A 20362-nucleotide genomic window follows, 5' to 3' on the forward strand; every position below is an offset into this window, starting at 1 on the left:
GAGTTGGGGATAACACCAACCCTTGCCTTGTGTGGATAATGGTAACTTTTATAAGTGGTTCTCGGGCACCTGGGTGACTCAGTTGGTTGAGCATCCAAATTCGGCTCAGGTCATGATCTCACGGTTCATGAGTTGGAGCCCCACATTGGGCTCTGTCTGACAGCTCGGAGCCTGGAGTCTATTCTGGGTTCTGTGTCTCCTGCTCTTCCTTCCCCTCCTGTACTCACTCACTCACTCACCTCTCTCTTTCAAAAATAAAAAAAATTTTTTTTAAATTTATAAACAAAACAAAAACTGGTTCTTATTATTGCTTATTGCAGTGTCTGGCACATAGCAAGTTATTCTTCCAAGAGAGAAGATGAGCATCATCACATCGTCTTGTTTATGTCATTGTGATGATTAGCTTTATGTGTCAACTTGGCTGGATCATGGTGCCCAGATAGATACTTGGTCAGACACTCTTCTAGGTCCTTCTGTGAAAGTAGTTTTTGTCACTAGGTTATCATTTAAAGCAGTATACTTTGAATAAAGCCGGTATCCTCTGTTGTGTGGGTGGGCCTCATGTAATCAGTGAAAGGCCTTAAGATAGGAGACTGACCTCCCCAGAAGAATTCAGCCAACAAATGGCCTTTGGACTCAAACGACAAGCCTTCCCTGGGTCTCCAGCTGACAGCCTACCCTGCAGATAGATAGATAGATAGATAGATAAAGCTCTCTCTCCTTTTTTCCCCCACCTACATGCGTGTGTGTGTGTGCGCGCACACACACAAACACACCCCTTATTGGTTCTATTTCTCTGGAGAATGTGCACTAATAGTCATGGGGCAGTGGACACGGAACTCACCAAGGGCAAGAATCATGTCTTCTTTGTCAAGCCCTCTTTCTCCCGTACCTAGCACAGTGCTAGCCCATGGCAGGTGCTCTGCCCTGGTAACTTGGTGATTACTGAGCACTTTATATGTTCTACCTCCTAGCTGCAAAGTCTACCTCAATGAGAACCAAGAGTTACTGGAGTCAAGTGTGTGAGTTAGAGGTGGAGACTGTGGCAAGTTGTGCAAGTCTCCCAGGGCAGGTGAAGAGAAGTTTTGATCCAGATGTTGGTTGTACATTTGGAGACCCGAAATTTGAACATGGGGGAAGGGACTACCATGTTCAAGGGCCTGCCTTTGCTCAGCAGCACTTCGGAGCAGGCCAGAGGAGAGGCCGTTTCCCTTGGCCCTTCCGGAACCTGCTGTGGTGATGGGGAATGGGGAGAACCATGTGCGTGGTCCTGCCTTAGCCCCTTCTCGCTTCACCAACTGCACAGAGACTGGCAGCAACAGACGGTAACTTTTCTCAAGTTTTATTGTAAAATCCTCCGAAAAAGAGCATTTACATTGACAATACTTGATGATAATTTGTGAATCGTCTTTTATCAAGTGGTACTGCAGTTACACGGTGTGTTCAATACTGTGCAATACATTAAAGTAAACACAAACTTATTTCAAATGCCAGGTACGGTTACTGTGTTGATACAAAGTTCTAAAGTTGATGTATTAAAAATAATTTATATATATCGTATAAACAAGGAAAAATTCACATGTATCGTAAGTACAGGAGGCCTTTTGAGAAATACTGGTGATTACAGAAAATAGATTTTGGTGTCTACACAACTGCTCAAAATAATATATCTGCCTTGACGTAAGAGCTCTGAAAGTTTTCTGAGGCGGGGGAGGAGGAGAATCTTAATGGGACAAAGGGTGTGCATGTGACTTTGTATCTTGAGGGCCATTCAGCTACACTATATCATGAAACACTGTGTGTGACCACTGCAGCAACACTCCATGGCCACTTCTGTTTTGAGGCCATCTCACAGGGCCTTCAGAAAGTGTGAGCAGGAGGGGGAACCATGGTGGGGGGGGTGACAGGGCCAGGCCAGAAATGGGGGCTGCCCAGCCACAGGGGCTGCTGTGGGGTCTGGGGTGGTGGCTTATGGACCTGTTGTCCTGCACCTCTCTGAAGCAGCTGAAGTATCTTAACTGACTCTTAAACGGATGGCAGATGTCACTCTGGGCAGCGGACAAGGGTTTGGATTTAGGGAATTTTCTCTAAAAGAGAAAGCACTTGGGCCCCATGATCAGCAGAGACTAGTTGCACTTCTTTACAAATGAAGCTCTGATCTTGGCAGGCAGCTGTGTTCACCACTATACCACCAACGACCGCCGTGAAGCTCTGATCTTGGCAGGCGAATGTGGTAACTATGGAAACTCGCTAGGAAGCTCTGATCTTGAAGAGTGTGTCCCCAAAGGGCAGCATTCTCTGATCCTGCCCTGGTGACATGTGGAGAGGCCACCATTCTTGGGGTGGGGGCGAATCAACAGTTTGTGCTTTGTGCAGTGCAGGCTAAGCCTTCTAGAGCCCTCTGGGGCATGGTCCACCTTCTCTAGGGTCACAGGGGAAACAGATGGTCCCATATTGGTCAAGATGAGCTTGGGAAGGGTGTGCATGTGCGTGTGTGTGTGTGTGTGTGTGTGTGAATTGTGGGTTTATCCAAGAACAACAAAAAGTACGGGTTCAACACTTTGGGGCTGGCTCAGGAAGCCTCACTCTCAGTTTTGGAGGCCAATTCCTGCTCTTCCCATACTTTCCATAATTTCACACACTGTGTTTGGTTTAATCCCCACTGCTGCCTACAGCTCCAGAGAATGTGTGAGACCATGTTTGCTGGGCTCCTGCTGCCGGCTCTGTGGCTGTGCCTAAAGCCTGCAGGCCTGCATAAGATGCTCAGATTCTCAAGTAACTTGGCAGGTAATCTGGTGAAGAGAGAAGCAGGAAGTGGCCTGTGCTGCATGAGGGATTTGGGGTCCTGTAGTCAGACCTCGAGAATAGGCACCATGTATTTTCTCCTTTGAATCTTTTAAGCCGCTCTCTATTCTGTAATCTCTATGATTTTGGACAGAAGCCATGGCAGCTAGTGACTTTGTCAAACAAAACTCCTCTGCCTCTGTGCTCCTGTGGGAGCAAATAGTAGTATGTGGCCCTGGGAGTGACTTCTTACTTGGACTTCCAAAGCTAGCTAGCAGCATGGGCAAAGGCCATTGTGGGGAGCTGGTGTGACAGTAAGGTCAGTTGTCCCTTGAACTGTAGGAGCTGTGGCACAGCGCACGTGCAGGAGACCTGAAGCATAGGAGGGGAGCCAGAAAGGCTGAGAGTAAAGTGGGAAGGAGGGAGGTGTGGCTTGGGCCCTCTAAGGGATGAAGCTTGGCCGAGACGTCATGGTCTCTATTCCTGTCTGACAGTTTCTGTTTGACAACAGTTGACTTCTCTGACACCTGTGAGCTTGCTCTGGTCTTGGTTACCTCGTTTGGAAGGTCTGCGAGCTAGGGTGTGGAGGTTGTGATTCTGGGCGGCCAAGGGCTGTGTCCAGTGGGTTCTGACTGCATGTGGAACAGAACCTGGGGTTCTGGGTGGGCAAGGACAGCAAAGGATTTCATGTCATTGTTGTTGGCCCACGTCACCGTCCAGCTTCCTGGGTGGGGGCAGCTGTCAGAGGAGCTGGGTACAGGGAGGAGAAGGTGAGGTAGACCAGTAGTGCACGGGAGGGAGGGCAAGTGGCCTCAGCAATCCAAGGGGCTTGCTTCTGGAGAGAAGGGCCCAGGACAGGGCTGTGGGATTTGGTGATGAGGGTGGTTCAGCATCCACAGTGTCTGAATGAAACACACAGTGAGAAATGAATTGATGATGTTGCAAGCCCCTGGTAGAAAAATATAGCCAGAATGGATCTGTTGCACATCTCTGTTCTGGATTCTCCTTTAGTTCACAGGTTATTGGTCAACAGAAAAGAAGGTGTGGCCACACAAAGCCAACTTCAGGCTGCTCTCCTAAATGGAGCCTCAGCAATTAGGTTCCCTAGGGCAACAGGCAGTTCTCTGCTTTTTTCAGGGTTAAGAGCTGTCCTCGGGAGCCCTCCCTGGAGCTGGGAGCCCTTTTCTGCACAGAGCAGTGGGAAAGACAGCAGGTGGCAGGGGTGAGGTGGGAGGGGGCATGCAGGGGCTGAGCTTCTGTCTCTGTTCATGATGCATCTAGATTCAAGTTCCTGCATCTTGTGGTTGGGGATTAGTGGTTGGCCCCACCCACACTTCACAGGGTCCTTCCAGCTACTTCCAGGGGCTTGGGGAAGGTATAGTGAGATGCTTGAATTGACTGGGAGACCTAGGGAAGAAGCCTGGGCCAGCCCCAGGCAGAGTTTGTTGGGCAGGATTGCCGGGGTGGGGATGGTGGCATTTGCCACACAGCACATTGTCCACACCCAGGTATCCTGTGCAGATGGTCCGTGTGGCCACCTGCAAGCAGACACTTCCCTCTTACTATTACCCCTCGGTAGAAGGCTGGGTAGGCTTTCAGACCCACTGCCTCCATGCAGGGTTTTGCTCACTGGGGCGGAAGGAACACCAGCTCCTCCATTTCAAATCCGTAATATCAGCAAAGGTGTAGGTTATTTGTGAGTTGTTATGAAAAAAAATACTATGTTGAATTTTTGTGAAATTAAATTTTATTTCAAAATTCAGTAAATTTTGAAATAGTTCATTATGAATGTGTCATTGTTAAGATGAAGTGCTTCTTTAATGTGAAGTATCGGTTGGTTGGTAGGTGATCTTGTGTGTTTTTCAGAGGGCTGTGGCTGGGTCGGCAGCAAGGCTCACCTGATGTGGTAACTTCTTATATCAGTGACTTTGGGACCGTGTTCCTCTGAGCTTCTGGGGCTGGAAGGGGGGTGGGGGGCAGCCTGGCCAGCCTTTCCTCTGCCTCCCACCCAGCAGTTCGGCTAGTTGCTGTGATGAAAAAGCATTTACTCTCTTGCCTTTGTGAATGTGCAGACTGCACTGTTTTCAGGCCTACAAATCCCTGCTCTGATTCAACAGTGTGTGGAACGCTGGCCCCGAGCCCTAAGCTGGCATCTCCAGTTAATTGCACAGTGAGTTAGCCAGAGGCAGAAATGCTTTTCAGACACACTTAGAAACAGAAGGAATGAGGCAAAGGAACGGATGCTGCAGTCTCCCAGATCACAAGGCCTGCTGGGATTGGACTGGTCTTTGACTTAGGAACCCATGACCCCCCAGGGGCTGATGTCCTGACCTGGGAGGTGGTAGGCTCTTCCTCAGGTAGGCTCAGACTTTGTCTGCCAGGGGTTGCCATCATCTGGAAGATTTTTCCAAAGGGAGAAGTTGGTGAAAGTGGAGAACTGCAGTGATAAATGTGGAAGTCTGGAAGTGAATGTGTCAAGAGATTGGGGCAGGAAGAAGAAAGGGTGAGAGGTGTCACCCATCCATCCCCGCTCTTGGGAAACTGAGTATGCGGCTTTTGAAGTCCATCCTTTCAACCTGTAGCTACAGCTCAAGTACATGTAACGAAATCTAAAGTATGCATGTACATACCTAGGCACACTCTTGGGAGGTGGAGGGGACAGGCGTTGGATGGACCAAGATACGTGAGACAACAGGACTGGCTGATTTCAGGAAATCAAGTTGGGGTCAGGTAGGTTGGGCATTCAGGTGAGTGTGCAAGGGAGCTGTATTTACAGCAAGGCAGGGTCTGTGTCTTCCTGTCCCTGAAAGCGGCCAGTGATCAGAGCGGGAAAAGCATGGCCATGTTGGCGGGTGAAGCGGTCTGCCCTAGGTGAGGTGTCCATGATGAGACCATCTCTTCCAACTTCATGTGACTTGAAAACCGATCATTCAGGCCAGAAAGCATACAAGTGTGTTTTGGTGAATGAGGTGAGGGAGAAGGAAAGGGGTGTGCCGGGAGCCCCAAAGCTGACATTCTCCAACATGAGCTGTCTTCTCGGGGCCAGCTGGGTTGTACTTCCTCGATGCCCCCCTGACAGCCCAGCATTGTCTGAGATATTTGGGAATCATGAAGCATTGGCAGCCCACACCCTCCCGCCACTGGCCCCCCCTTCCCTCTGCCTTCTGATTGTGGGTTTTGCAGTGTATATTATTGGGGACAGAAGGGTCCACGTGCAAGAAAAGACTGAAATGTGCTGTGCAGTGATGATGCAATGATGGGCGTGCTAGAGCTGAGTGCAAGGGCCACGGGCAGAAAAGAAATTGATTTTTGAAAGGGATCGCCTACAGAAGCCACTTGGACCCCACACGTGTCTTTGTGTTGCACCAGGAGGTCACTCTTCTGTAGGCCTCCATGGCAAGCCCAGTCTGCCCTGAATCTGGGGAACTGGGCCCGGCTCATAAAACATCCCCGTTCAGTGGTAAAAAGCAGGCACACAGGGTTTGTCCTGGTCTCTTTGCATCCCGGCCCAGAACAAAGTCTTTGCCACTTTGGTGGCTAGATCTGTACTCGGGGTGTCCGTGGTATAGAGGACCGTTATTCCTGGATGATCGCTGTTCTTTCTGGGTGTGGGGTGGTGACTCTCAGAGACTTGGCCTAAGGCAGGGACGAACAGAGCGGACCTCGGAGAGCATCTTTCTGCTTACTAGCATTTGAGATTATAAAAAATTATCTTTTAATCAAAATTTCCAAAATAAAGTAAGTGATTTCCCCATCCCCCAAGACGCAAGAAGTCTGGCTGGATCTCCCTCAGGCTTACACCAAGTCACATGGAAAAAAAGCATGAAGCGGCTGCTCAGGAGAAAAGAAGGTCCGGAATGAGGGCAGACGTGGCTCTCATGCCTGGAGCGAAAGCCAGGGCTCGCACTGAGTTTCCAGGCCCGGCTTCGGGGCCACTCCATCAGGGGGGAGGTTGGCTGGACCCGGCTGTGACGGACAATGAGTACATGAAGGCAACCGACACAAGTGTCAGCCTGGAAAGCAGGAGCTCTTGGTTCCGCAGTGTTCCCCAGGAAACATGGCGTGTAGCTGGGCACAGAAATGATTCCTTTACACAGCAGCGTGTGTTCCCACCGTAGCTCAAGGCATAAATCATACTTCCCAACGAAAAACCCCAATCTGGTTAGCAGCGCATACCTTATACTAGGAAACTTGCAAGGAGGCCAGTGTTGAACCACAAAGCGGATACAGGTTTTGCTTTTGTCCGTGAAAATGTACAGGGCGCCTGCCTGGGGCTGCGGTGTGAGGACTCGGCCGTGCTGGGTGGCCCAGGGCTCTGCCCCGGGCTCCTTCATACCTCGCCCACCCACACCACTGTGGTCCCCCGCTTTACGCCCGACACCTCACACCGCAGCGCGTTTTGTCTCCCGTTGACGAGAAACAGCGACTCTTGGGCGGGGATGAGCAGGTACTGTCCAAAGAGCCCGCTGTCCCTCACGATCCTGCGGGGCCCTCCCCAAGGCCATGCGGGCCCTGTGGGCGGCTCCTTCAAGTTCTTGAGCATGCCCGTCTTCCCCGTGGACAGCTCCAGGAACAGCAGGTCTGGCTCTGTCTCCAGGGGGGCGTAGATGTAGTACTGATCGCCGTGGGTGAAGGAGTGCTGGAAGGCCACGTCGGAGATGCCCTGGCTTATTTTCAGGCTAGAGAGAGTCTGGATCTCTCCCTGCAGCGTGATCTCCTGCACGTGCAGCTGGGGGCTGGTGGCAGCAGTGCTGACCACAAAGCGCCCGTCGGGGGACACGTGTGGGGTGCCAGTCACGTCCCCATTGGGGCCGAGCACGGAGTCCGTGACACTGTCGAGCAGCAACTGGGGGGCGGCAGAAGCGGGGCCATCCTGTTGGCACTGGATGAAGAAGTAGCCACCCAGGTGGGTGTGGGCCATGGCCTGTGGCACGCAGCCGTGGCTCTGCAGGCTGATGGTCTTGAGCAGCACCAGTGTTTCCAGGTCAACTTTGTGAACTGCGGGCTCAGACTTGTTGAAGATGAAGCCGAACCTGCGAAGGGAAGAACTGAGGTCAGGAGGGGCTCTGTCATTCCTCTAAAGGATTGCATCCATTCTCTTCCCTTTATCCTAATCCTTCAGTGCGCTAACAGCTTCTTAATTAGATGTACCATCCTGCAGGGCCTGGCTTCTTCAGTCATTCATCTACGAGGTGAAAATGAAGGCAGCCGCATTACAAACGCTCCTCGATTTCTGCTCTCATAACACGCACTCATCTCTAGAAATGGTAAAGGAGGAGCATAAAAGTGCCGTCAATAGCTTCTCCCTTTGGGATGCCTTCACATCAGCTCCCCTGAGGCCTGCTGCCAGCTGGGAAGTGGGGGCCTGTGCCTGGAGGGAAAAGAGCCCCGATCACCTGCCAGGAGGAGGAGGCAGAGGTGGGCTTGCTGCTACTGTCCTCTGGACTAATCAGATTCTGAGCAGGCACCGCAAGCCAACTCGCTTCCTCCAGAGCTCCCTCCCCCGGGGGAGAGGAAGGTGGAGGGGCAGCCTCTCCTGTGTCGGTTATGATCCCTGATCCCCTGGGGGAGGAAGCTTGGGCAGGGGGGCTGAGGACAGCTTTTACCTTTGCAGCCAGATGGCCTTGGCGTGGCCCTGCTGCCCTGCCCACTGCAGAGCCCGGTGTGTGGACGGCCTCTTAGAGCCTCTGCCATGCTGAAGAGGGCGGTTCCTTCTGAGGGCTTTTGGGAGGACTGGATCAAAGACAGAGCTTGAGGGGAAGGGCCCAGCAGGCGGTAGCCACTCACATCTGGGCTTGGTGAAATTCCCCTCTGGGGGTGGGTGGCAAGCTGTCAGAAGGCCTGACCCCAGGCAGGACTTGGCTTTGACCTAAGAGCCTCTGCCTCAATCGCTGACTGAGAGAGGCCTTTTGGTGCCGTGGATGCCTATGGGAGGAAGAGAAACATCTCCTCCACACTTCTCTTTTGAATACCTGAGTCGCTGAGTGGGGGAAATGCCCACTTAAAAGCATCTTTAAAGCATTCTTAAAGAGATCAAGCATGGATGGGGCGCCTGGGTGGCTCAGTCGGTTGAGCGTCCGACTTCAGCTCAGGTCACGATCTCACGGTTTGTGGGTTCAAGCCCCGCGTCAGGCTCTGGGCTGATGGCTCAGAGCCTGGAGCCTGCTTCCGATTCTGTGTCTCCCTCTCTTTCTGTCCCTCCCCCATTCATGCTCTGTCTCTCTCTGTCTCAAAACTAAATAAACATTAAAAAAAAAAAAGAGATCAAGCATGGAAAGAGCATGAAACTCTGGTAAAGAACTTGAATGTAAAATGCCACACCCAGGTGCCACAGAGCCTGTAAATGTGCTAGACTCCCGCCTGAATTCAGCTTCTTTGGGGTTTTTTCACCCTTGAGCAACCCCCAGAATCTTAGAGGCTCCTCCCAGGTGCTGTCTACACGGTAGGGTTCATAAAGGAGCTGTTTTCTTTCTTGGGCTTGAATCAGTGGGTGGGCCTAGTTTTACAAGTCCAGCTTCAATATGTAACAATGAGTCCTTTCTTCCTGGAGAAAGGGACTTGATGTCGGACAAAAGAAAGGCACGACTTTCAGGTCTCTGTGACTTTATAAAGGGGCAGGCTGAGTCTTCTGCAGTGGTGACTTTACAGTAGGTGTTAGGGGTTGTCTGAAACGAACAGGCAGGGGGAACAGCCAGGTTGAGCTGAGGTTTGCAGTTGAGACCATAGGCCACCATTTTTAGGCTGTTCTGGATGGTGAAAACCAGACAAGCAGAGGCCTTGTTCCCTGGCTGGCCCTCTCCATGGCTGCTCTGGGGGCTTCTGGAAAACCCATGGGCAGTGGGCAGCAGAGAATAAGGAACTAAAAAGAGACTTGGCCTCGTATTTCATCTGACTCTTCCTGGATGTGTAAACTTGGCCCGTGTTTTAACTTCTCTAATCCTTGGTTTCCGCATGTGTAAAAAGGGGTCAAGACCACTTCTACTAGTTTCTTTGTGTCTAACAAGGAGAGGGTGACCCATTAACCACTATTGTTTCCTTTTCTCTATAGTCCTCACCTTGAGGATGAGACTTTCTGTCCTCAGTGGGCCTCTGAGGGCCATAGGAGCTGGGTGCCTTCCTTAACTAAGGCACTTAAGGACTAGTGATGGGTCCATTTCTGTCCCCTCATGACGGAGCCCAAGGCCAGCTCAGGATGAGTGACAGAGACACAGAAGGAGCAGGTCTCACAGTGGGCAAATGCACCACATGCCGGGCTGAGTTGGATTATGGGGGTTCCTTAGGGCATCGTGGGCCTGTCTCACCTGATATGGTTGATGATGAGGTTTGTTGGAGGAATGAAGAAATCATCCACTCCTGCAAACGGTGTGCGGATAAGGTGCTGGCCCTGGCCGGTGCTGGCTTCTGTGATCACCTATAACACAGAGGGAGGGTCCTTGTGAGGGCCCACCCAGGTAGGGGTGGGAAACCTGGAACCACCCGCACATGCTGGTAAGGCCCCTCAGCAGACAAGCTACTTCAGAGAGAGATGCCCCCAGTGTGAGAGAGGGGGGCAGGAGCAGAGCAGGGACTCCCCCTTTGGGGGAGAGGGGCAGTACAGGTATGAATGCCTGAATCACTCCCTCCTGTGCAGGCAGGTCTGACCCAAAACTGGGCCCGCACATCACCAGCCCCTGATGGCACAGTGGGGACCACGCTGGAGCTTCTGGGAGAGGTCCCCAGAAGAGAAAGATCACTCTGCTCAGAGACCACCTCCCCTACAACTGAGAATCCCACCTTCTCAGCACCCAGGCCACCCTGGGAAGAGAGGGAGTGAGCTTTTCAGTCATGAAAATGTTAAATGGTGCAAGTATTTATTGCTTCCTTATTTTCCTTTGATGCCAGGTGCCTGGGCCCATTTGTTGGGCATCTCTATCATAGACTGCTCACAGAGGTGTTCTATGGGAATTGTGACTCCATGGTTTATTGGAGAAAGCAGGAATCCTGCATAAATGCCATTCAAAGATGCTGCTCAAGCCATTTAGATGCCTTGCAGTTAGAATGCTGGGGATCGGGTCTAGTTGCACAACGGACCTGCTGTGAGAAATCAAGAATCAGGCCCCGTGTTTTGTACACATTGGTAGTGACAGAGCATAGCTGCCTCTGTTTCCCTTTCTTCTTTTGTACCACTTTCTCTGTGGGGTTGGCAGGAGGCAGCCGCAGCCATTCTCTGCTGTAGACAGTTCCTGCTGGGCCTGTGTCAGGGAAGGGCACGGTGGCAGTGCAGAACAGAGCCGAGTGATGTCGGAGATTAGGTGGGAAGAGAGCAGTGTGGAGGTCCTGCGGGAAAGCGTGCTGTGGTCAGGCTGAGCACGTGTCTATCAGCTAACACAGCCTTGGGCATGGCCAGGCCAGAGACACCATGCCCAACAGCCTGTGTCCCCTTTCCTTCTTCATGTGCTTGTCAGCCTCCAATTTCTAGGCCATTGCCCTGAAACGTGGGTGGCCCACAGCCAGATGAGGCTGAAGGCCCACAAGGTCAAGCCCAGACCCTCTGAGCAGGGGAGTGGGGGGGCTAGACTGTGAACACAGAGCTGAGACACTTTCTCTGATCTTGATAGTATGGCTGTGCTTACATGGTCCAGACTTCTGCAGCCTGAGGCTGAGGACAGTCTCTGTTGGGGCTTCGGTAACTCACGTGGCTTGGAGTTCTGGATGCTTTTATCTTTTAAGAATAGGACTGCCTTCTGGCTCTTGCTTTTATGGGGAAACAAACAACACCTGGCCTGCCTCCTCAGGCAGGGTTGAAGTTTGAGTCTTCTGGATCATGCTTCCTGGGGGGTGGAGGTGGGAGGGGGGTAAGCAGAGAGGATGCCGGACAGGAATGAGGAGGGCTGTGATTTTCAGCCTTGGGGCAGCTCTAAAGTTGTCACACTGCATTAGGTTATTTTTCTGTGATTTTTTAAAATGGCCAAATGATACTTCCATGGCAAGTCCATGGGAAAACACTCTTGGTGCTGGGCATGAAAATATCAGCATTAGGAAACTGGATCATGGGAGTGTCTAGGGGAAAATACCAGAGAATTCCAAGAAGCCATACAATCACTGCTTGATCGCAGGCCTGTCATTTTAGCTTCTAATAGAGATGGAAAATTACAGGCTGTCAGCGGTCAGTGTCATTCACGCTTCACCACTCTGACACCCTATATTCAGAGGTTACTTCATCAAAACGCAGTACCACGGGCCATTGAACTGATGTGGGTGTGACCGCCTCATTTGTCTGACGAGTCGTGAGTTCCTTCTTGGCCTTGCATCCTGGCACGTTCCCCCGCATGTTAGTGTCCAAAAGGTAATTGTCCAATTCCTTAATTTTGCTGGCTCTGTGGGCTTGCTTCAGGAGCCCACATATGGAGACGTACATATGTGGCTAGATATCAGGAAATGTCACTTGATAGTTCACGCGGAGTCCTGAAGGCTGAACATCTCTCTAAGAGGGTAGACAAAACCAGCTGAGAAGGGAGGCTCAGCTGGGGGGTCTGGGGGTCTGGGACTGGTGGGCCAAGGAGTGATACGGAGGATTCAAGAAGGTGCCAGCCAACACTGGCTGCTGAGGGAAGGGCTTCATTTATAGAAACACCTTCATGGAGTCCAAGCAAAGTTCTGTTTAACCAGTTCCTTAGTGTTGGATATTGAGAAACAAAGTTTTTGTCCATACCCATGATCATAGCCTTTGGAAGTCAAGTTGCTGGATTCAAAAAAGTATTGTTTTGAGGCTTTTGGTTCTCCTTTCCTAATTGTGCACCCCAAGGGCTGGGCCAGTTGACATTTCTAGGAGTTTTTGCAAGTAGTGGTTTCTTTAACCCTAGCCCATAGGGATGAAGGTAGGTTTATTCAATCTGGTCCCTTTCTTGTTACAGTGTAATGCCTAGACTCTGCACTTGGGATGCTGGACGTTGTGACCTAATTCCTGATTGTAATAGTTGTGTTTGGCCATTTAGGCAAACTTTGCTCTTGGTTTTTGGGAAATAGGGTTCATTATATTTAAGAAATTGCCTTTTTGTTCGTGTTTTTAAGTATTTCATTGAGAATGTCTGCTGTATTTAATTCAGTGCCTTTTCAGGATTTATTGAAAATAGTTTTTTTCCCCCTTTGTGTTAAGAGAATGTTGACTGATTTCCTGAGAGTGAACCATCATCGTATTCTGGCACTTTGTTCCCTGCATTTAGATGCACTGCTGGACTCTGTTTTTAATACCATGTTTAGAATTTTGCTTCTGTATTCCTAAGTGACATTAGCCTACAGCTTTGTTTTTTTACACAATTTTTAGTCAATTTTCATAATTAAAATTATGCTGGCTATTTAAAACAAAGAAGCTGCACATTATCCTCCCTGTGGTCCGAGATAGTTAAATAATATTAAAAATATATTTTGAAGGTTCGATAAAATTCAACTGTTTTTCTGTGGTAGCTCTTCAATCTTTAAAAAAACCCTGTAATTATTATTCTATTACGGGCTTCTGTTAGGTCAGTGTTTACTCCCAGTGTGGGGCTTACACTCATGACTCCGAAATCAAGAGTTGCACGCTCTACTGATGGAGCTGGCCAGGTGGCTACATTTTGTAAGCTATCATCCACTTATTTTAGGTTTTAAAATTTGCTGCCCCGGAGTTGCCATGTATTAATTTCCAGTTATTTTTATCCTCCTGTATCTGCAGTAATACTCCTTTTCTCATGCCTCATTTTATATATTCGTTCTTTGTTCCTTTACCAGGCTTGTGAAGGATTTCTCTGTTTCTCTTTGTTCTTTGGTTTTATTTATATTAATTTCATTCTTCTTCTTCTTGTCACTACTCTGTTCTTGTTCTCATTTCTTAACACAAGTACTTCTTCAGGCTTTTAAGACCCAGACACTCCATGTCTACAGCCTTCTTTGTCTCCTGTTGGTCTTGATGTAGAATGATCGCTTTACTCTTGCTTTTGAGAGTGTTTCTAATTTCCCTTTTAGTTTCCTTTTTGATCCAGTAGTTATATAGGAGTGTCTTCTTATTAGGTTCTATTTTAATTGTTTCTAATTCATCAGCTAATGTTGCCTATAACATCTACTTTTACAAGATTGGTTAATATCCTTTGTGGTTACAGATAAACCTATTCATATGTGGACGTGTGAAAAAACTGTTTTGCACATGAAAGGTGTATATTAAACCAAGTTGCATTCTTAATCAATTTTCCCATGTCATTCATATCCTTTGGACAATTTAAGTGCATGTTAAATTAAGTTCTCCTTGTATTATTTTTTCAAGTAGGTTTCATGTCCAGGGCAGAGCCCAATGTGGGGCTTGAACTCACAACCCTGAGCTTAAGACCTGAGCTGAGATCAAGAATCAGACTCTTAACTGACAAATCTACCCCGGTGCTCCAAGTTCTCCTTGTATTTTTAATTGCTCTTGTTTGAGGCCATTTAGTTGTTAATGTTGCTTGATAACTATAGGGTACTGGAGACATAGTAGAGACATAGTATCTCTCTGTTTGCTGTTTTTAGTGCTGGTGACCTTAAACTCTACCTTGCCTGATATGCACTAGTAGAAATAATATATTCTTGTTCACCTGTCCTCATTCAACCTTTTATTCTGTTTCATGTGTGTTTTTTTAATTTTTTTTTAACATTTATTTTTGAGACAGAGAGCAGGAACAGGGGAGGGTCAGAGAAAGAGGGAGACCCAGAATCTGAAACAGGCTCCAGGCTCTGAGCTGTCAGCACAGAGCCCAATGTGGGGCTCGAACCCACGGACTGCGAGATCATGACCTGAGCCCAAGTCGGATGCCTAACCGACTGAGCCACCCAGGCGCCCCCATGTGTGTTTCTTATAAACAAGTTAGAGTTTCCTTTGTTCCTAACAAAGTCTGATCATCACAGCTTTTAGGAGAATTCAGTTGATCACATTTGGAATAATGAGATGCTCACTTCCCAACTACTACTTCCAAACAGCATTCTCCATACCTTCTCTACCCCAATAAGATATTTCTAAGTATTTTTACTCCCTCCACTTTCCTCCCCTCCATGCAATTATTTTTACTGAATTAATTTATCTTTGGTTATAGCCTGGCATCAGGATTTCTCTTTCAGCCTGTCTATCCTAATTCAAACATACTTATTTAGAACTTATTACACATTTGCAGAGAGCCTGTCTTCCTCCATCTTAGTTCCTCTGTGGGTTCATTCTTTACATCAGTCTCCTCTTGATCTTTCTTCATCTCGTGTTTGTCTGGGATCCTTTCCTCAAATCTGTTGCTTAGAGGGTGCAGGTGAGTGATGCACTCTCTGAATTCTTGCACATACTGTATCTTTCTTTTGTCCTGCCAGGTAAAGGATATCTTAGCTGGGAATAGGATTCTTGGATCTCAGCCATGTAGATGCCATAGTCTGCCAGCTCCTGTTACAGGTGAGAAATCCACTGCCACTCTCATGTTTTCTCTTTTACAGATGACCTGTGAAACCATGTGTTTTTCAACTCCTCTGCCTTGTTAAATTAGGCAGTCATTTTTGGTTTCAGCAAAAAAAAAGTTTTGGTGACCCCTCCCCTTGAATTACCTTAGAGGCTTTGTTGGAGCTGCCAGAGGGAGGGCCAATAAAAATTACAATTTCCCTGGGCTTAGGCTCTGCTCTGAATGACCTTTATTCAGGCTTCTAGACACTGTAATGGATTTTTTTGTCATCTCACTGGGGCCCACGTTGATGGCATCCATCAAATGACAATAGCTTCAATTTATAGGAGATGAAGTAGTGTCTTCCCCCTGGCCCAACCGGGCAGAGGTAGGCAGGCAGGTATTCCCCTGGACGAAGCCTCTGTAGACCCAGCTGTCCCTTTGCTCTTACCAGTCTTGAGAACAGGGTGAACTTGACTCCATCTGCAGCCCTTGTCAGCTGGGGTTCTGAGCGAGAATGAAACCCTAATGTGCTGAGGCATCCACTGTATGAAATGAATTAACTTCTGTGCATCTAGAATGGTTCTATGTAGATCTTTGGGACAATGTAGGCATTCAACTCACTTTTTTTTTTTTAGGGTTTAATTCTGTAATGCATCCCTGGATGAGAAAGGCAGAGCCAGGCACGCTCAACACAGGGGTGATGTTGACCTTCTCTGACGGGTGGAGAGGGGGGGATCCCACAGAGCTCCTGTGACCAAACTCTTTCAAAGAGGAAGCACAGTGCAGTGGCTGAGTGTTGGGCTGCAGAGCCACATTGTCTGGGTTGGGACATGGGCAAATTAGTGAACTTTGTTGTGTCCTAGCATACTGTAAGCACTCAGTAAATGTGCTTCCACTTATGGACATAACTACTGCTCCTACTTTTCCCTCCTTACAGGCTCACATCTAGCACGTGCTTTGACACTGTTTTCCAGCCTGCCCAGCCCAAGGTGAAGAAAGTCCTGGATCAGGAGAGGTGGGGTCTGGAAGCCACATTCTGGTTGTCCTGACATCAGAATCTTATCCATCATCAGTATTATCTTTTAAAGGTAGGCCTGGCTGAAGACACCTTGTGAATTGCCTGTGAGGGGCTTTGGCCCAAGGTTGTTTCCTACTTCCTACTCTCTCCTCAAACCTTGATGGATAGGTTTTGGATAAATGTGATCAGCTACCTAGGGAAGCAAGAGACATTTATTAGACAGGATAGCGTCCTCTGTTCCTGTGGGGTGTCAGTCTCTACATGTTCAACATACCTGGAGGCTTGGTTGGGACTTGTGCACATCCCCCCAGCTCAGGACCCACACTTGGTCATGAGACTTGTCATAGGACAGCTTAGCTGGCAGAGGGTCCACACCTATGGACTTGAAAAAAAAATAGGCACAAGTGGGTCATCATTCTTATCAGCTGACACAGTGGTGATTTCTTGGCTTTGTGTAAATGGCCTTCCTGCCCAGGTGAGTGGATAGCTAACCTAGCATCGTTGGCAGTGAGCCTGCTTGGGAAGCCAGGGCACAAAGCCTCTTTCTGGGTTTGTCTTTAGAGGCATAAAACCGTTGTCAGTAATTTAATTCCTTTTATAAACTTTGTGCATGTTTTACTTAAAGGGGACCAAGACATCTTGGCAAAAGTCTAAACCCAGAGGCTTTACGTTTACCACTCAGGAATCAGCTGCAGGACCCTCCGGCCACGGCTCCTAGAAACGTTTTGGAGCCTCTAGAACCTGCAGTGTCTTTGGCTGTTCTGTTCTTTGGCTGAGATTCTGGTGAGTTGGCCCTTCCTTCTGTGTCATCTGAGACTGACTTAGAGATCATCCATTATCACCTGTCTTGTCTCTTTGCACAGCCTCTATCTGTACATCCTTTAGCTGGAGGCTCTGGGACCCAGACTGTAGGATTCAGGCAGACATTTTTTGTTAACTGCTGTAACTGAAACTCTATTATCCTTGGAGAACAGAGCTTCCCCCGTGGCCCTCTCAAATGGAGACTGTTTTCTGCTTTTTATAATGTAGTTGTCTAAGTTCCAGAACTCTCCTCCATGATGCTCATACCGCTAGACTATGACCCCTGCTCTTCTTGTCACTGGCCTCCATCCTGGCCACTCCCTGTGTTCATTAAAGATGTCACCCTTTCGGGGGGAGAAACCCACCTCTACCCCCATTGGTCAAAGCTTCTCTGAAGTACTGGCTGTGGAGTCCATGATCCATTTCTCTTTAATATTCCCATCAAGTTTCTGTCTTCATCACTCCACTGACCTGTTTGAAGACCTTTGTGTCAGATAGATCACTTTGTGATCCTCCTCTTTTTTGACATGTCAGCAAGATTCCACATGGTTAACTACTCCCTTCTAGGAAGCTTCTCTTCTCTCAGCTTCCCATCTCCCTAGCTTCCCTTCCTCATTCTGATTTCAAAATGTTGGCATGTTTCAGGTCTTCATCTTTGACCACCTTCTCTGTGTCTACATCTTTTCTCTGGGTGAGTTCATCTGATTCTATGGCTTCAGATAACCTGCTGTACTCTGATGACTTTAGGACTCATTCCTCTGTTGATGACCTCAACTTAACAACTACAAAACCGAACTCTTAATTTTGTCACTCCATGCTGACCTAAATTTCTTCTCCATTCGTTATCATCTGTGGAGTCCCCTTTCACTCTAATTTAAAGCCCTTGGCCCCTGAAGCCTCTTCCTACATTCAAGTACTGCAGGTCCTTTGTTCATATCTCCACCTGCTCCTTTTTGTTCCCAGCATCTACCAGCTTCCTGGTTGCTTCTCTTCATTTGCTAAAGGCTCCAGGATCTGGCACTGTCTTCCTGTACCCAGAGCTGCTTAACCCACCACCAATAATACCATCTTGACATTGTCTCTAGTTTCTTCAACTCTTTTAAAAACTCTCTTGATTATGCATTCTATTCGAGTTACCCCATTTGTCTGCCTTCCTCACAGCAAAACTTCCCTAGTGTTTGGACTGTAGCTGCCTCTCTCCTTTCTATTTACACTTCTCCAATCACATTTCACATTCTCATTCTGAGGTGGTATGGAGTAGCAAGCGGACTGAAGAGCTAAACCAATAATCTCCTAAATTCACAACAGTGTTCTGAAGTCTTAATATGCTGAGGAGCAAAGGTATAGAAGGAAAAGATACTGAAGAACATACCAGGCTCTTAGTTAAAAATCCTGAAGGGCTAACTTCTAGGCCTAGGAATAAATCAGAAGCAGAGTAAGCCTTAAAAAATTCAGTTCAGGCTTGATTCAACTTAGCACTTGATTAGACTAAAATGATTCATTCTCTACTCTCTCTGCCTAGCAGAGGAAGATGACAACCATCTCAAGTCTTTTTTTTTTTTTTATATGGAGTGTCTGGCATTTAAAAAATTACAAGACATGACTACACAGACTATGTGATTAAAAACTACATATGAAAGACAATAGAAAGACCCATGGGTGACCCATAGAAATATAATTACAATTTTATATACTTAAGTAGAAATTACAAAAGTGAAAAATGCAATACCTGAAATTAAGATTTCAATAATTAGGTTCTGTTAAATCCGTATTAGACATAGCAGAAGATAGGCCCAGTGAATTGAAAGACAAATTGATAGAACATACTCGAAGCACAAAGAGACTACCAAGAATGGAAAAGAGTGAATAAAACAGACATGTGGCATACAGTGGAAAGATCTAACTTTTTTTTTTTTAACAGTTTCTAAAGAAGAGGTAAGAAAGAATTCCAATCTGATGAAAGGTATCAATCCACACAGTCAAGAACCACTAGAACTCCCAAATCAGAATAAATACAAAGAATACCGTACGTGGGCACATCACAGTGAAACTGCTAAAGACCAAAGAGAAAATCTGAAAAGCAGTCAAAACAAATGATACACGACCTTCAGAAGGGTGACAATAAGACTGACAGTGGAAGACAAGGTAACAGCATCTTAAAATGCTGAGTATAATTTACCAAGGTAGAATTCTATATCCAGTGAAAATAGTTTTTAAAAATAAAATGCAAAGTTACTTTTAAACAAACAAACTCAGGATGTGTTGCCAGCAGATCTGCACTAAAAGAACTATTAAAGAAACTTCTTCATTTACAATGAAAATGATCCCAGACAGAACTGTGTGCTTCAGGAATGAATAAGGAGTAGTGAGAAAGTAAATATGGAGGTGAATATAAATGACTATCAACTATACAAAATAATACTAACTCATGTCTTGTGGGGTTAAATTATATACAGAGTTAAAATTCATTCCCACAATAATGCAAAAGGCAGGAGAGGAGTTTAAGGGGTTAGTGTTGTATGGTTCTATCATTATTAGGGAAGTGAAGTAATTTGTACAGGACTATATTGAGGCAAGGATGCATGTTATAATCTCTATGGTGGTAATAATAGTAACAGAACGAAAATGTTTGACTAATCCAAAAGAAAGTAAAAAGGAGAAAAAAGCAGAACAGTTAGGTCAAATGAGAAAACCAGAAAATGGTAGATTTAACTATATAATTGCATTAAATATAAATGGATCAAATGATCCAAGTCAAAGATGAAGATTATTATACTACATAAACGCCGAAACCCAAATACATGGAGTTTGGAAAATTATACCATGTTAACACTAATCAAAGGAAATTTGATCTGTCTATACTAGAATTAGGCAAAAATAGACTTTCAGGCAAGAAGTATTGCCAGATATAGAGATATTTTCTAAGAACAAAGAAGTCTTTGTCCCAGGAAGTTATTACAATTTTAAAGCAAAAGTGGTAGAATTTTACATAAATCTACAATCACAGTGCTGGACTTCAACAACACCTTTCAGCAGCTGACAGACTCCGTGAACAATGAAAAAATCACTTAGAAGATCTGAACAATGCAATGAAGCTACTTGACATAATTGACATATATATAGAAAACTATACCTCCCGTTAGAATACACATTCTTGTAAAGTACAAATGCAACATTGACCCCATTGATCATCAGCTGGGTCATAAAGCAAGCTTCAATGAATTTTCAAGGATTGAAATGATTGCGAGTATGCTCTCTGGCCAGAAAAATCAGTAACAGAAAGTCTTCTCCTGTACTGCCTAGGAGAAACCACAACCCTGCTTATATCCAAATTTCTCCCTACAAAGACCCTGCACCT

The 20362-nt window shown here is 47.1% G+C and overlaps 1 protein-coding gene and 1 long non-coding RNA gene across 5 annotated transcripts in view; one reads left to right on the forward strand and one right to left on the reverse strand.

The window, feature by feature from the left end:
• Positions 1-4483: 4483 nt before the first annotated feature.
• Positions 4484-19132, forward strand: LOC113604488 (uncharacterized). Its single transcript, XR_003426432.2, has 4 exons — positions 4484-5514; positions 15121-15199; positions 15821-16273; positions 18926-19132. It is a non-coding gene; the product is annotated as an uncharacterized LOC113604488 (long non-coding RNA).
• The window catches only part of FSTL4 (follistatin like 4), a 714076-nt gene continuing 700189 nt past the window's right edge, over positions 6476-20362 (reverse strand). For 3 of the 4 annotated variants that reach the window (XM_015083153.3, XM_027076699.2, XM_027076701.2), the window contains 3 exons: positions 16478-16585; positions 10086-10195; positions 6476-7817 (listed from right to left, as the gene is read on the reverse strand). In XM_015083153.3, the coding sequence (XP_014938639.1) occupies positions 7115-7817; positions 10086-10195; positions 16478-16585 (921 nt within the window). In that variant the 3' untranslated portion in view covers positions 6476-7114. The remainder of the gene's footprint in view (positions 7818-10085; positions 10196-16477; positions 16586-20362) is intronic. The other variant, XM_053220961.1, reaches the window with a different exon arrangement.

This window comes from Acinonyx jubatus, chromosome A1 (assembly GCF_027475565.1).
Source record: "Acinonyx jubatus isolate Ajub_Pintada_27869175 chromosome A1, VMU_Ajub_asm_v1.0, whole genome shotgun sequence".
Lineage (NCBI taxonomy): Eukaryota > Metazoa > Chordata > Mammalia > Carnivora > Felidae > Acinonyx > Acinonyx jubatus.